This window comes from Oryzias latipes, chromosome 19 (assembly GCF_053564925.1).
Source record: "Oryzias latipes strain Hd-rR chromosome 19, Olatipes_Hd-rR_3.1".
Taxonomy (NCBI): domain Eukaryota; kingdom Metazoa; phylum Chordata; class Actinopteri; order Beloniformes; family Adrianichthyidae; genus Oryzias; species Oryzias latipes.
In genome coordinates, this window is record NC_136255.1 from 5679098 (window position 1) to 5695086 (window position 15989).

At 43.6% G+C, this 15989-nt stretch overlaps 1 protein-coding gene across 1 annotated transcript; it reads left to right on the forward strand.

Moving 5' to 3' along the window:
• Positions 1–3864: 3864 nt before the first annotated feature.
• Positions 3865–14631, forward strand: foxk2a (forkhead box K2a). Its single transcript, XM_023949553.2, has 9 exons — positions 3865–4569; positions 7957–8151; positions 8231–8372; positions 9362–9508; positions 10815–11008; positions 11116–11306; positions 11384–11623; positions 11693–11875; positions 13544–14631. The coding sequence occupies exons 1-9, from the start codon at positions 4280–4282 to the stop codon at positions 13735–13737; spliced, it is 1776 nt and encodes a 591-aa protein (XP_023805321.1). The 5' UTR covers positions 3865–4279; the 3' UTR covers positions 13738–14631.
• Positions 14632–15989: the final 1358 nt, after the last annotated feature.

Here is a 15989-nt window from a genome sequence, read left to right on the forward strand (position 1 = left end):
TTTTCTCCTCAATCATTTGTGATCTTCCATGGATTACATGAAATCTTCTCCACCTTTATCCACCTTTGTCATGGTATGGATAACGTGTTAATGTAAGGGTGGGGTCATCTGGACCCCACAAGAAAGCACAAGGGTTATAGGGAACTTTGAATTGGTTGAAAGAATTAATACCAGAAAAATAGTTGGATTTTGATGGAGTAATCAAATACTTACTATGGGAATAATGGGAAAGATGTGGTTAGCACAGTCCCTAATCCATGGAGGGAATTTCCTTCAAGGGTTTTCTCGTTGACACCTCTTAGTTTTCATTGAGTGTGGGACTAGTGTAAACCAAGGAGCATGACAGAAAATGGAAACAACTCAAGACTTCAGCAAGAGAAAGGATTGCTTTTTTAAACATTTCATTCAGATCCCAACTTAGTAATTTACAGTCAGAAAGAATCAAAATAAACTCTAAAAATCCCCCTTTTGGCAGTTACATATATATTTTTGTATAGTGATCTGAAGGTGGATGTTCTGAAGGAGATACAAGTGTCAGTTTGTAACAAAGATGTGAAGACATGAAAACTTGTCTCCAGAGGTGATGAGTCTTCCTACAGAGGTCCTGAAACTGGCAACCTGGTCTGCAGAGAACAATCTCACTCTAAACACATAGAAGATCATGGCGATCATCATTGATTTCAGGAACCCAAACCCCTTTATTTCAACGGCCAGCATGTGGAGATATTCCCCCCTTCAGGTTTTTTATCAGCAAACATCCAAACCAGAAAGGCTCTGCAGCATCTCCACTTCCTGAGTCCTCAGGTGGAACAATCCCAACACCAACCTGTTTGTCAGCAGGCTCATCCATGGAGAGCCTGCTGACAAACTGCAGCACAGTTGGGTTTGGCAGCTGCAGCATTGCAGACAGACAGGGAGTGGCTGCAGAAAGTGTATAGACATTTATACATCCCACTGCCTCAGAAGAGCAAAAAGCTTCATCAAGGATTGTTTCATCCTGGGAGGCACTACAGGTGCATCACGGCTAAAGCAAACAGATTTAAAAATAGCTTCTTTCTGAGGGGAATAACCACCTTGAACTCCCACGTGTCCTGATTCCAGTCTCTGCACAAAATGTTTATTTCAGTTGCTGCACATGCACCAGTAAATTTATTTAATTTCAATATTTGTCATCTTTCTTTGGATGCTGAAATTCAGGAACAACCCCTGATATTTGTCTCTCTGTAAACAAAAACAATCAATGTTTGCGTTTAGGAAAAAAAAGAATCTGTTCAAAGCGAAACTCCGGCATTTTCTCATGACAACCACTAGGTGGCAGCATTTGACCATAGTCACTACTGTGTTTCTTTATGCCAAATTTTGGAGACTAACTTTTATGCTAAAAATGAGGTGCATCAAAAATAATAAATGTAATAACATACTTAAAAAAAATCTATGTTTAGTTTTGGCCGAAATAAAAAATTCTCCATCTAAATTCACATGAATTTATCCACCAGCTTTTGATTTCATTGAGCACAATAACTAAATAAAGACACACAGCGGAGCATCTTTTTAGGCTCCTCCTCAAATCAAAAGATGTAATCCATTTGATCCAAATCCATTCACTTTATTCTGAAATGTTGGTGACTTAAAAAGGAATAATTGCACTAAATGTCAAGGTTGTGTTTCGCATTTCAGGCCAACAGTCTGCAGCTTTTTTCAGGTCAAGAAAGTAACTTTCGTTATTTCTATGAAGGCCTCCATGTTCTGAGCCTAAGCAGTGCTTTGTTCCTGTGTTTTTAATAAACCTCAATGATCTTGATGCAAAAACATTAAAAACTGGTTTATGATCGTAAGAGTTTTTTCTGCACCAAACTACTTAAGTAAATAAAAATAAACTCTTACTCTACTTTAATGATCTGTTTCTGACAAACACTTTCTACATTTATAAAATGCATACCAATGAATAACCAGGAAACAGAGCAGATCAAGGATGAAAGGAATAGGATATTTAAAAAAAAAGACTGCAGAACTCTGGATCAGTTTATGTAGTAGTTTCTTTGGTAGAACGTTATGACATGGAGTGGAGCGGCTCTGAGACGGTGACGGTGAGTCATCACGGAGCTGCATAGGTCCGGTTCTCGGTCAGCATCTTGGTGGTCGAGTGAGGGGAAGCCGTGGGGATTGAACAGGATGTCCACAGTCCACCGTCTGAAGGACGTGTCCTCATGAGGAACTTCTGACCGTGGCAGCTGGAAACCTGTGCCCCATGGTGGGTTTGAGGAACTCCAACAGGTAATGCAGACGGGTTTAATTGGTTGAAAGAAATAATACCAGAAACAGTTGGATTTTGATTGAGGAATCAAATACCGGTACTTACATAGGAATAATGGGAAAGATATTGGCACATTCCCTAATACCAGACTTCCAAGAAGAAAAAGTGTTCTAGTATTCATTTAGCACACTTCTGTTGTAAACCGAGGAGCATGAAAGAAAATGGAAACCGGTTGGGACTCAAGCAAATGACCTGAGAGTGAAGATGAAGCATACAGAGCAAATTGTATTCAGAAAGAAATCCGTCAGTGGAGGATGAGAAAACATGAAGAGGACTGAAGCTGCATTCACACCATGTGTCAATGCACATAAATACACACTTTTGGGCTTCCATGCTCAAAACTTTCGTACTTTCCTACAGACATTTTTATGACAGCTTTCAGGCTCCAGGCACAAAAGACATGGTCTTTGAACGCAGGTCAAACTGTAACCAATCAGGGACTGGATGACATCCCTTTTAATTTAGGGAAGTGACAGTCGTTTAAAAATAGAATAATAAAGAATAGCATACAAAAAAATTCAACTTCAGTACACAGAGACGAAATGCAGTTTGCAGCCGTCCAGAGGGCTTTAGCCGTATGAATATACAGTCGGTAAAAAAGTATTTAGTCAGAGGCCTGTAATTTTCATCATAGATATACCTCAACTATGAGAGACAAAATGAGAAATAAATCCAAAAAATCACATTGTCTGATTTTCTAAGTGACCTAATACTTAATTTCCACCATAATTTACAATAAATTCTCTAAATATCACACAATGTGATTTTCTGGATTTTTTTTTTTGTTCTCATTTGCCTCTCATACAGCCTCTGTCCTCTTTTAAGTGGGAAAACCTTCACAAGTGATGACTGACCAGATACTTTTTTGGAGCATTCTATATACATTGTAGAATAAATGGTAGTGGCAAGTATTAACAAGTCTTTACAGTGCGAAAAATTGACAGTTAAATCCAACAGAGACATTTAGTAGAGTAAGTGGTGATTCTGTCCATGTTTTATTGCCGTGTGACAGAATACAGCACATTTTTTATGTAGGGGGCGACCATGTGCTAGTAAAAAGTAGATTGTAAACACCAAGGGTTACATGCATGTTCTTTTGGGGCGTTCATGAACACGTGTCACAAATTTTCTGGATAAATGAAACCTCTAAAAAAATCCAAATAAAAGGAAAGGCTTGTTTTCACCCCAAAAAGACTTTAAACGATAGGATGCTACTTTTTTTTTAATCAATTATTGGAACAATTCTAAAAATTCCATGATTTACGTATGTAAATTTTCTTTTATCTATTTTGTAACAAGTTTTTGGGTTTATTTAAACAGAACATTGAGAATGCCAGAGGATTGCGAGGATTGATATGTTACAAAAATACATTACGATAAATTAAAAATATTCAGACGGACAATATGAACATGTAGCTTTTTTTACTTTTGGTAATGGTACCATTTTGGTACTTTTGGTTTCTATTTCTTTACTTATTAAGCGGCGAAATGAAAAAAAGATTATTGAATTTGTGAAATTTACCAAATATAAGATTAAATTACTCTTAAGCACAAGTTCATCCTATGCGTGTTTGTTTGTTTGTTTATTTGAATTTCTCCTCTTTTGCCGCATCTTTGCCTTTCCTGCACTTCAACCGACCTCCATAACCTGCAGCTAATTCTATTGGTCGACACCGCACATCCTCTTAAGCAAACTCGCTTCCCATTTGTTCACGGGAACGTCCATCACCGCACTTCCGTCCGTTTGGCCGTTTTTGATTGGCCAATGCTTCCCCTCTTGTCTCCTCCCTCCTCCTGGGTCGAAGCCGCTGTGTCCCCGGTCTGACACGTTCTTGGCCAAATTCTCCACGGTGTAAAAATTGGAGCCCCCCTTCTTTTTTCCAGTAACTCTCCAGAAACATCCTCCGGAGATCCCTGCAGCAGCGTCGATATTTCTGTTTAGAAAACACACCGAGCCCTTAGAAGATGGCGGTGGTGAGCGGAATGTTGGGGTCGGCAGTAGCCCGGCTCGAGGGCCGGGAGTTCGAGTATCTAATGAAGAAAAGGTCGGTGACTATCGGTCGGAACTCCTCCCAGGGCTCGGTGGACGTCAGCATGGGGCACTCCAGCTTCATATCCCGGAGGCATCTGGAAATATTCACGGCCGGAGAAGACGGCGTGGGGGAGTTCTATCTGCGCTGCCTCGGGAAAAACGGGGTGTTCGTGGATGGGGTGTTCCAAAGAAGAGGGGCTCCACCTCTGCAGTTGCCACGCATGTAAGTGGGATGTTCACTGGAGTCGGGAGGACCTCGTGGACCGGCGCGTTCATGCGCTTATTGTGATGTTGTTGTTTTGTTAGCCCGCAGTGGCGCTGCACGTGCTGTGTCAAGCTACAACAAGCGCGAGACATGCTACTCGTGGGCTCCGACGTCACACTTAGTCTCCATGTCGCTCGTGCGAGTTAAGAACATTTTAATTTGCGCCGCGCGCGTCTCTTAGCATACATTTCTCTGTTTATGTCGATTAATTTCATCTTATTCGGCCGAATTGTCTTAAAAACCGCCCCCCCCCCTCCCGGTTTTGTTAAATGTGAGTCCAAAACACTAGTACCGCGTGAAAAAAATGACCTCTAGGCTTGCCGTAGTTAAAATGAAGCATGTGGTATTTATTATTAAATGTGACACAGCGTATTATAATAAGATATTAAAACTTTCCTTTGTAACATTACGTTTTCAATGGTTTGTTTCTTTACGGTAGAGGCAACTTTTTCTGACCAAAACAAACCACTCCTTTAAATTTTGTAGTTTCATTATTTTAGATTAAGATGATTACTAATTTGTATACAGTTTTTGTAGCAGAATTGCTCGAAAAATGACCCCAAAAACCACAAATTTTCTTACCTCAAAGTTTAGTTTAAAACGGCAACCTAAGAACATGATAATGCCAGCTTTTGCACAGACTTTTAAATGTAAGCTTATTGAGTTGATGGATGAAGTAATAAGGATTAAATATCAATATTTTCCTCCTCATTTTGGTTTTACATTAGGCCTTTTTTATTTTTTCTTCATGATCTCAGACCAAATTTTACATACAAATCTGTCTGGAAGAAACCACAGTGTGAACATTCTCACGATCGTTGGTACTTTGGTGTCAAAGTTCCAGGTTAAGCCCAGTTATGAATCATAAATTAGATGCGTTGAGTTACATAATGGCGTCTGCATTAAGTCCATATTTAAGCTGAGTCTCGGTACAGCATGTTGGGCCTTTTCTAACCCCCGTGGTCAGCCTGTTGCCGGGCAGGACGTTCCTCCGTCCAGTAAAATTATAATCACTAATAGAAGGAGCGTGTTGTCCCATCATCTGCTGCTGCTGTCAGTCATTGCTTTAATAACATAACGAGTTATCATATGCTTGAATGAATTGCAGATTTAACAGATATTTTGAACAAAAACAACATTTTTGTGTTATTTTATTTTATCAGATGAATGGCAAAGCAACAGGCTTTGGGTTCCTATGGAAACAGCCTCTAAACCCATCAAGTATCTTCAAGCCCTGCTGTTGATTACTGAAAGACCCACTCCAATGAAAATGGTGTTTTTGGTATTTTTAACTTGTTTTCTTGGGGCGTTTTTTTCTGATGACAGAGGGCCAAATGCTCCCCGCTCCTCTCCATTCTTATGCTTCCACTTGCAGACAAACAGATCCGTGTACATCTTTGTTTTCCCCGTCTGAGCCGGATTCTGGATCAAAACTGTACGGATGGATAGCTCCAAAATTCCTCGCAGTTGTTGTTGCACCAGTCATGTTAGTTTGGGGGTGTGAGGGGCTGTGAGCTTGCGGGGGAGCACATAAACAGATAGCACTCAGTTATGGGTGACGGGAAAAGAGGTTGGGGTTGCTCCGCATCCACAGTCCCGTATACTACTACTCCATCTGCAGAAACTGTTTCGGAGAAAACAAAACTGAAAGTGTCATAATTAAAGGAGCGCTGGGAATGCTTTTACAACAGATCAAAAGATGATCAGAGTGGGTCTTTAAAATCTAGCTTGAGACACAACCACAATCATCCAGCAGACTTATCAATGAACCTACAATGAATTAAAGGAAAGGTACCGATTTCTGTGAACCAACGACCACAACAGCTCATTGTTCCCAGCAGCACTTCTGACGTTCAAGACTAAAAGTAATAAACTGATTACAGATCATTTTTGTCAGTCCTGGACAGTGATGTGGACATGGACACTGAATGTTGTCATTTGAGGAAAAACCACCTCTAAAATCTTTGTTTTAGTTTCATGTTGTCTGGACGCAACTAAAGCTTCGCATCTGTTGGAGAAGATTAGAAAAGACGCCAGAATCTGTTTTTGCCATGCAACCGTCAATACATCATTTTAGACTTTTTCATGCATGAATAATGTGGTTTTGACAGTTTTTGTGTCTTTATCTGAAGGAATCTAGTGAAATAAACACTATTTATTCTCAGCTTGCTGCCCAGCTTTTTTGGTATTTTCTGGATACAAACATGGTTTCAAGTAGGGCTGCACGATATGAGGAAAACTTGCGATATGAGGGATTAATATTGCGATAACGATATAATTTGCGGTATATAAACAAATAGCGAAACAACCAAAAACATCATTCCCATTTTATTGCAACAGTTTAAGAATTGTACTCCAAATGACCCTCGTTGACATAGGAGGGAACATCTAACATAAAAGGGCTCCATCTGATTGGTCAACAACGCTAAAGGCTCTATCCGATTGGTCAAATGCATAAAGGGATTTATTTGATTCGTTAAATAATTTAAGCTGCCATAAGATTGTTTTAGCACATTTAAGGTAACCATTTATTGCATTTTTTGCTATGTTTTGCGATATGCACATTGCACAGCTTGATCTTGTGATAACAATAAATTTGCGGTTTATTGTGCAGGCCTAGTTTCAAGGTTAATTTTCCAGCTGATCTGCTGCTTCTGTCTTTCTGTCTGACTTTTATGTCCCACTCAGATGATCTTTTGATCGATTGTCAAAGCGTTCCCGTTGGCCTTTTTTTAATTATAATTGCGTTTGTTTTTAGCCGAGGTCGAAAAACCTGTGTCGTTTTCTAGAACGTGGTTTTTGCAGAGCAGCAGGAGTTCATTTGAAATTCACCCCTGAGTTGTGTGGAGAAACCCCATCCCCCTTACCCTTCTCCACTGCTGAGAGCTCTCTGTTTAGGTGTGGCAGGGAGCTTTTCTATGTAACAAATACACTCTTCTTGAAATTGCCCTTTTTTTCGTCTGCTCCTGATTCACAATGATTTGAAAAAAGAAATACTCAATATGTGCTTCATTTTCTTTTATGTGTCCATCATCAGCAAGAACAAGTTCAAAGCACAGTTTTCATTGGACTGGGTCTTGAATATTAACGGTATCAATTGTTTCACTTTTGCTCCATTCACCTCGTGGAGCATTTGGTTATGACCCGATTGGATTGATCCGTGACCCCGTGAACCTGAATTCAATCCATCTTAGGGAATGTTCAACAAAGTCTGCATGAAAGATGCGTCTGTGGTTCCAGTTCTGTTCTGAGTCAGAGCTGCCCTGTTCTCCAGAATAGCCTCCTTGTTGCCGTCTTCACGCCTTCTGACACGTCTTGTTTTGGTTTGCCCCCCTCGGCCTCCAGGTGTTGTTTCCGCTTCCCCAGCACCAGCATAAAGATCACATTTACAGCCCTGAACAGTGACAAGAAGGAGCCGAGGAATGTGCCGGAGTCCCCCGTCAAGCCAGTCCAACCTCAGATTTCCCCCCTCACCATTAACATTCCTGACAACATCGCCCACCTCATGAGCCCGCTGCCCTCCCCCACGGGGACCCTCAGGTCAGACGGCAGTTTGAAACAAACCCCGCTTTTCTCAGCTGCGAGTTCCTGAATTTTCCTCTCTCGATTGGCTCAACAGCGCTGCTAACTCCTGTCCATCGAGTCCACGGGGGGCGGGGCTCTCCAGCTACAGGGCAACCCGGGGGCTCACCTCTGACCTCATCGTAGACAACTCCCAGACAGAAAACGACAAGGAGGCTTCAGGTGAAGACAGTCCAAAGGTGAGGAATCGCATCACATCTGTTGTCGGAGTGCCGTTGTTTTCAGAGGCGTCTTTGGCCCCGCCTTCTCCATCAAACCGCTGGTTCTGCAGCAGCGTAAGATGCAGTTCTGGTTGGCCTCCAGGGTCTTGGTGGCTAATCAGAGGCCGAATCGGCTGCACTGGGAAAGATGTAAGCCGGAACGGCGAAACATCTGATGCCCTGCGGTTGGATGCAGGCTAACACAACGACAAGACTGTGGCGTGAGGACACTGTATGGCAGCATCACCTGTAAAAAATACACTTACCCCACAAACGACAATGGTACACTCCATTTCCATGACGTCCCTTGGCATGGCCGTACGATCTGCAAAACATACCTGCTCCCCAAAACCCTTGTGCTATATTGTGGGGTCCAGGTGACCCCACTCCCCACTGCCATGGAGGCACGTTAATGTTGGGAGTGGGGTCATCTGGACCCCACTAGACAGTGCGCTGAGCCTTTTTTCTTCAATGATTTGTGATCTTCACTGGTGTCCATGAAACATGAAATCCTCTCGTCCTTTATCATGGTAGGGAGAACACGTCGATGGAAGGGTGGGGTCACCTGATGTTCTGGTTGATTTGTTTTCGGGCTGTGTGGAAAAAAAAGTGACTTGTGTGTCTGTTTACGTGTGTATGTGACTGCTGGGATACATGATCACAAAGAACAACAGAAAGTTTTCCCGCCGTGCAGAATGCAGACAGCCGGTCGCACTGACCAGGTTTCAGAGTTTACAGTTTTTCTCCACAACAAGCTGTTGTTCATGTCTGCACACTCAGCCTTCCTCATCTTTACCCTCTTTTTGATTATACTTATGATTACAGATCTCAGGCATTAAGTCATTTAAAATAAGTCAAAGATGCTGCAGAAATGGATCTTGATCTCACATTTTTTCTGCGGCTGCTCGATGAAATGGGCTTGCCTGTGTCTTTTTTTAATTAAAAGATTGTTTTGTTTGTCTCCACAGGATGACTCTAAGCCTCCATATTCATATGCACAACTAATAGTTCAAGCCATCACCATGGCTACAGACAAACAGCTGACCCTGAATGGAATTTATACCCACATCACCAAGAACTACCCGTACTACAGAACCGCGGATAAAGGCTGGCAGGTCGGTGCTTCTCTGGATAGAAAGAAGAATGTCGCTCTATATACATAATTCATGCAGATTATATGTTTTATGTGAAACCATGATTAGTCTGGTTTCCCTTTTGACTTGAAAAGCTGTGCAGATCGAATTTTAAATGCCGGAGACTAACATGAGCCAAGATAATATTCATAATGAAAAAAACTGTTTAAATATCACCTTTATTATGATTTCCAGCAAATTTGAAAACAAGTCTACAAAAAAATGCACACATAACATTAAACATTAATGAATCCTACTTTAATCACCTCAATTAAAACAACTGTAAATAGAAAAGCTGTTATTTCTTTACAATCAAACAATTTAAGAAATCCAGAGGTGAAACCTGCATGAAGTCTCAAAAAGGGTTTCATCATCCATGAAGAAACAGCCTTTAGTTTCTAAATTCCTCAGCTCAAAGTCCTGAAAGTTTTTTTGTTTTTTTTACATTAACTTCAGTTTTAACATTAAACTGAAACAAAAAAAGGGATTCAGGATTAATTGAATGTTCTCTTTCATGGATAAAAGTTTAGGGAGTTTTGTGTGTAATAGTATTGTTGGTTATAAAAAAAAAAAGACAAAAAAAACCAAAAACCTCAGTGTGGTTTGTCCTTACATTTCTCTGAATTCTAAAAATCCCTTTTTTTTTTAGAATGTTTAGTAAATTTGCATCTGGATGAACAAACATGAAGCTATGTTCACACCATGTGACACACGTTCTTGAACGTAGCACACGGTGGGGCTGTCGCTGTCCCATACTACCGCAGGAAGTTGGAAGACGCCAAGTGTGAAATGTCATAGGGGTGCAAAGCTAGTCAATATTGCTCCAGGCTTTTTTTAAATTACAATTTATGTCATAAAATTCCAGCAGGACACAAACTGCAATTATTAATTATTATTTCTTCTCCATGATCAATTTTCATTGGCACTTCCTTGAATTAAAAAGGACGCCACACACGTGTCATAACCAAATCTGAGACCCGATTGGTCAAAGTTTGACCTGGTTTAACTTTCAACGCTCAAGTAGACGATGATCAATGGCTGTGGCTTGGTCTTAAAAATGTGCATAGCTACACATGCACGCTAGAACCTTTTTTAATGTGGACCCCCAAAACACTCACAAACGGCTGGATGAACGCGTGACGCCGAGGGGGGGGTGTGAACGTGGCTTCAGACTTTACTGCTCCTGAAATGCAGCCACAACTCTGAGATTGAAGGTCTTGAGCTGCATCCAGATTCAGTGCAGGCTTACGCCTTAAACCAAGTTCTTCTGTGTTTCTGTTTGGATCAGAACTCGATCCGACATAACCTGTCCCTGAACCGCTACTTCATCAAAGTGGCCCGGTCCCAGGAGGAGCCGGGTAAAGGCTCCTTCTGGAGAATCGACCCGGCCTCCGAGGCTAAGCTGATAGAACAAGCCTTCAGGAAGCGCCGGCCCAGGGGGGTTCCCTGCTTCCGGACCCCCTTAGGTCCTCTGTCCTCCAGGTACAGTTTAGACACAGACACACACCCGCACACACACTCACACACACACTCGTGCTGGTGGTTTGGTCTTCCTTCAAACACTTTACTAAATTCTGTTTTTGTCTCAGGAGTGCCCCAGCTTCTCCCAACCACACGGGGGCGCTGTCTGCCCATTCCAGTGGGGTTCAGACTCCAGACAGCTTATCCAGGGAGGGGTCCCCAGTTCCCATGGAGTCAGAACCAGCTCCCCCACCCCCCACTGTGGTCCAGCCAAAACTTGCAGTGATTCAAGAAGCCCGCTTTGCACAGAACTCCCCCGGTAAGATCCGGCCCCCTTCATCCACAGACCGATGCATGACCCGAGTAAACATTTATGCCCCTCCACCCTTGTGTCAGGCTCCCCCCTCAGCGGCCAGCCTGTGCTCATCGCAGTGCAGCGCTCGATGAAGCCCGTTACCTACGCCATGGCAACGCCCGCCATCGTAAACACTACGGTCAGCTCTGCCCCCGTCATGCAGACCGTGCACGTTGTCCACCAGATCCCAGCTGTTACCATGGCAACAGTGTGTGGACAGCCTCTGTCGGCGAGCCCGGAACCGCAAGAGAATCGAGGATCGAATCACAAAGAGATGAAAGGTGATGTTTGTTTTGTTTTGTCCCATCCGTGAGATTCAGCTTCACATTCCTCCTCCTCCTCTCCTACAGTTAAGGTGGAGCCACTCCCCTCTATAGGCGGAGTCAGCCGCATCATTCAGAGCACCCAGGCTCCGCCTCTGACAACAGTCACTATTGTGCAGCAGGCCCCAATAGGTCAGCACCAGCTGCCTGTGAAGGCCATCACCCAGAATGGGACACATCTGGTTCCCATCAGCACTGCAGCATGCACAGGTGACACACACACACACACATACACACACACCTGTATTTCTGCTACACAGGACGACAGAATACCTGAACAGAACGACTGAACCCATAACCAGGTTTTCTACAAGCTGATTCTTCTAAGCTGATTCAAGTCACCGCTTCATGTAAGCTGCAGAATGCAGATACAGTAGAAAAGTATTGGATCCTTTGCTGATTTAGTAGGTTTACCCACTCAAAAAAGAAATGGACAGTCTGCCATCCTCATGGTAGGTTCATATGAACAGTGAGATGGAAAATCAATAAATCCACTTTCTATCCATTTGTTTGCCTTTCTATGATTGAAATAAGTGAAGGAGCTAAGCCTACAACTCAGCTACTGAGATTGTTTTGACCCAGGTGAGGTTGACGTGCATCTGTTTGCTCCAGTCATTAAATGTCCACTCCCATTTTGTATGGCGATACATTGACATTTATTTGCTGTCGTTTTACATACATATACTTGCGTTTGACATTGACCAGCCTGCGTTCTTACACTCGTGCGGTACCGCGGTCAAAACCCTTTGCCCTTCCGGGCCAAAACACCTGACAAACACTGTGACGTCTTCCCTTACATACAGAATCTGCCTACTGGCAGTAAGGTGAACTACAATCACATTCATGGCTCCTACAATAAGTATTGATCCCCAAGTAACCACTCAGAGTTCTGGTTCACTCAGACCAGTTACACTCTCCTAACCAAACTGTCACCTGAGCTGAAGACTCCTGTTTGAACTAATCACCTGTAGAAAAGACACCGGCCCCGGCCTCTTCCCCCTGTTGGTCTGGATGGGGCTGACGGGCCGGCTGTCGGGGGTGCGCTGTGTGCTGGTTGTGGGTGGCTCTGCCTCGCTTCTGGGGGTGGGGGCTCAGCGCCACCCAGCGGTGGCTTGGCTCTTGTCTGGACGCCAGTGTAAGTCTTGGGTGGTTGGGGAGGGGGGGGGCAGGTCCCTGGATGGCTAAAACTCAATAGAGTTAACATCTGTTACAGATGTTTGTATTGCAGTAACACACTCGAAGAGTTCCAAACAACCCCGATTGCAAAAGCAAAACATGTCCGTCACCAGAGGCACTCCGCTGAAAAAGACATGGAATCTGTGCATCAGACTCCAAACTCATGGAGTCGCCCAACCAGTCTCTGGACGACACTCCTATAGAAAACCAATGGTTTTAACAAGTATCTGAATACTGAATATTAATATATATATATATGCCTATACATACTGAGATAAGTCCCGAAAAACCGGTTTTGTTTAAAATGTAGTCGACAATTTAGATTACATTTCATTATGAATGAAAATATTTGAATCTATGAATCTTTATTATGATCAAATAAAGATGACAAAAACCTTTTGTGAATCATGACTGTCTGCTAGCATGAAGAAGCCGTACCAGAGTGCGTCTGTAAAATGTTCTTAAATTCAAAAACTTTTTGTTTTTATGTAAAGTTTTTGTTCATTCTGAACTTCTGTTTTAAATGTAAAAGACGGTGTTTAAAAATAGATCATATTTCAGTTTTTAAACATCCAATAAAACGCCGTACGTACAGCAATCATTCCAACATAATAAATGAAATGGTGAGAACCGTGGCTGGATCGGATCCTCAGCGACACGGCGATCCTCTTCACTCTCCTGACGACGCCTGCTTCTTTGCAGGAAACCCTCTTCATCTACTGGCGGCTCACGCGTCGGCTTCGGCGTCCCTCCCCACCAAGAGGCAGAATGGAGAACTGCAGGAGCAGCCTGAGTCCAAGAGGGCCAAAGGGGAGGAAGAGGAGGGCAGCGAGGAAGCAGCTTCCACCACCAACAATGGCAGCACAGACGCAGCTGGAGAGGACGGCAGCAACTAGCCTTCTAACCCAGACTACCTTCAACCCCCCCACCCCACCCAAAGTCCTGCTTTCATTCACCCAGAGCCCCCGTCTTCTCCAAGGTGCCAAAAAGACTTCAGAATGTGCCGCCCCCCACTGCCGAACTCTTCCATTCTAACTCCGGGACACGACATGCAAAGACTCGAGTCATGGAGGGAAGTGGGCCGTCCCTGGTGACGGGGGTGGGGGGAGGGGTGAGCATCAACGTCCAGGTTTTGGAAACCTCACCAGACAGGAGGGGGGGGGGGGGGGGGGTGTCTCTCCGGAGCATTACAGACTCGAACCAAACAGTTGCTGCATCCGTTTCCCACTAAGGAAACGCCCGGCCGTGTGGACATTCCCGTTCTTGGCAGCTAGCCTCCACTCCCCCCCCCCCCCCCCCTCTCCCCCAGCAGAAAGGCGGTTTTCTGTCGGATCTTGGAAACATCTCAACGTGGGATCTTGGGAAGCTTTCTGTTGTTTTGTGTGAAATGAATGTAGTCTTTCTGTACCTCGAAGAAAACACTACAGAGTGAATGCTCTTTCCGTTTCTGGCCGTACGTACGTCAGATTTTTTTCTGTTCATATTTTACAAATATCCTATGAAATAAGACGTATATTCTCCTGTGTATGTGAGCGTACTCATGCATGTTACGGGTGTCGACGCCGATGATCTGAACACAACAGTTAGACTGAATCCAGGCTTTATGATTCTGACCGTGCTGCACTTCAACTTTTGTTTTTTCAACTCTGTTCAGATTGCAGGAGGAGAAATAAGTGATTATTCTGCTTCAGTGTACAAAACAAAAAGCTTTCTTTTTTATAAATTTATTTAAAACTGTTCTTCTCAGTTTCTGTATCTCTTTGAGTAAACTCCTGCTGAAAAACCCTAAATTTGAATGTTTTTGGAGTAATCCAGGTGGAACTATAGATTTATTTATGTTTTTTGCTTTGGAAATCCTGAAGGAATGAAAGTTTTCACAGAACAAAGTTGTGCCTTTTGATCAGACGTACAGTCGTGGCCAAAAGTTTTGAGAAAAATACTGGAAAAGTTGCTGTTTTTCTAATTGCATTCAATTGCGTTCTTCTGCCTTGCCATGAAATGAACTTAATCCCCTAAATAACATTCCACTGCATTTCAATGCTGTCATCACAGGAGCTGCTGAGTTCATTTCAGCTCAGTTAACTCAGGTGAGCCAATGTGAGACCAGTGTTCACAAGGCTGGAGTTCATGATGTAAGGCTGATTGGGTTAGAGTGGCAGACTTGACACGTTAAAAGGGGGGGGGGGGGGGGGGTCGATGCTTGAAATCATTGTTCTTCCATTGGTAACCATGGTGTCCAGCAAAGAAACGCGTGCAGCCATCATTGCGTTGCATAAAAATGGCTTCACAGGTGAGGATATTATGGCAACTAAGATTGCACCGAAATCAATTTATAGTATCAAGAACTTCTAGGACAGAGGGTCAATTCTTGTTAAGTTAAAGTCCAGCAAGCACCAGGATTCCCTCCTAAAGAGGATTCAGCAGCGGGATGGGTGGCCCACCAGTGCAGAGCAGGCAGGTGTGAGCGCATCTCCACACACAGTGAGGCTTTTGGAAGACGGCCTGGTGTCAAGAAAGGCAGCAAAGAAGCCCCCCCCCCCCCCCCCAAAAGAAAAATCATCAGTGACAGATTGCTGAGGCTAATTCTCCCATGAAGCCTCTCTCCGATTGTTTGGAGCATCTGGAAACAGGCTTGTCCGTGGAAGAAAAGGTGAGCGCTGCCATCAGTCCTGCGTCTGCCAACAGTAAAGACCATTCATGTGTGGGGTTGCCTCTCATCCAAGGGAGGGGGGCTCACTCACAATTATGCCCAGAAACACAGCCATGAATAAAGAATGGTACCAAAACACCCTCCAACAGCACCGTCTTCCAACAATCCACAACAGTTTGGTGACCAATGATGCATTTTCCAGCCTGATGGATGGAGCACCGTGCCATGGGGCTAAAGTGAGAACTAAGTGGCTCAGGGACCAAAACGTTGGAATTTTGGCTCCACAGCCTGGAAACTCCCCAGGTCTTAATCCCATAATTTGAGAGAGGTGGGGGGGAGAAACAAAAACCCACTAATTCTGACAAACTCCAAGAAGTGATTCTGAAAGAAGAGGTTGCCATCAGTCAGGATTCGTCCCATAGGTTGATTGACAGCATGTCCAGTGGAAGTGCAGAGGTCTTGAAAAAGAAGGGCCAACACTGCAAATACTGACCCTTT

Coding starts and splice junctions, on each gene's coding strand:
- foxk2a (XM_023949553.2), top strand. CDS start 4,280: ATGGCGGTGGTGAGCGGAATGTTGGGGTCGGCAGTAGCCCGGCTCGAG. Junction 9,509..10,814: donor CCGCGGATAAAGGCTGGCAG/GTCGGTGCTTCT, acceptor TGTTTGGATCAG/AACTCGATCCGACATAACCT. Junction 11,876..13,543: donor CAGCACTGCAGCATGCACAG/GTGACACACACA, acceptor GCTTCTTTGCAG/GAAACCCTCTTCATCTACTG.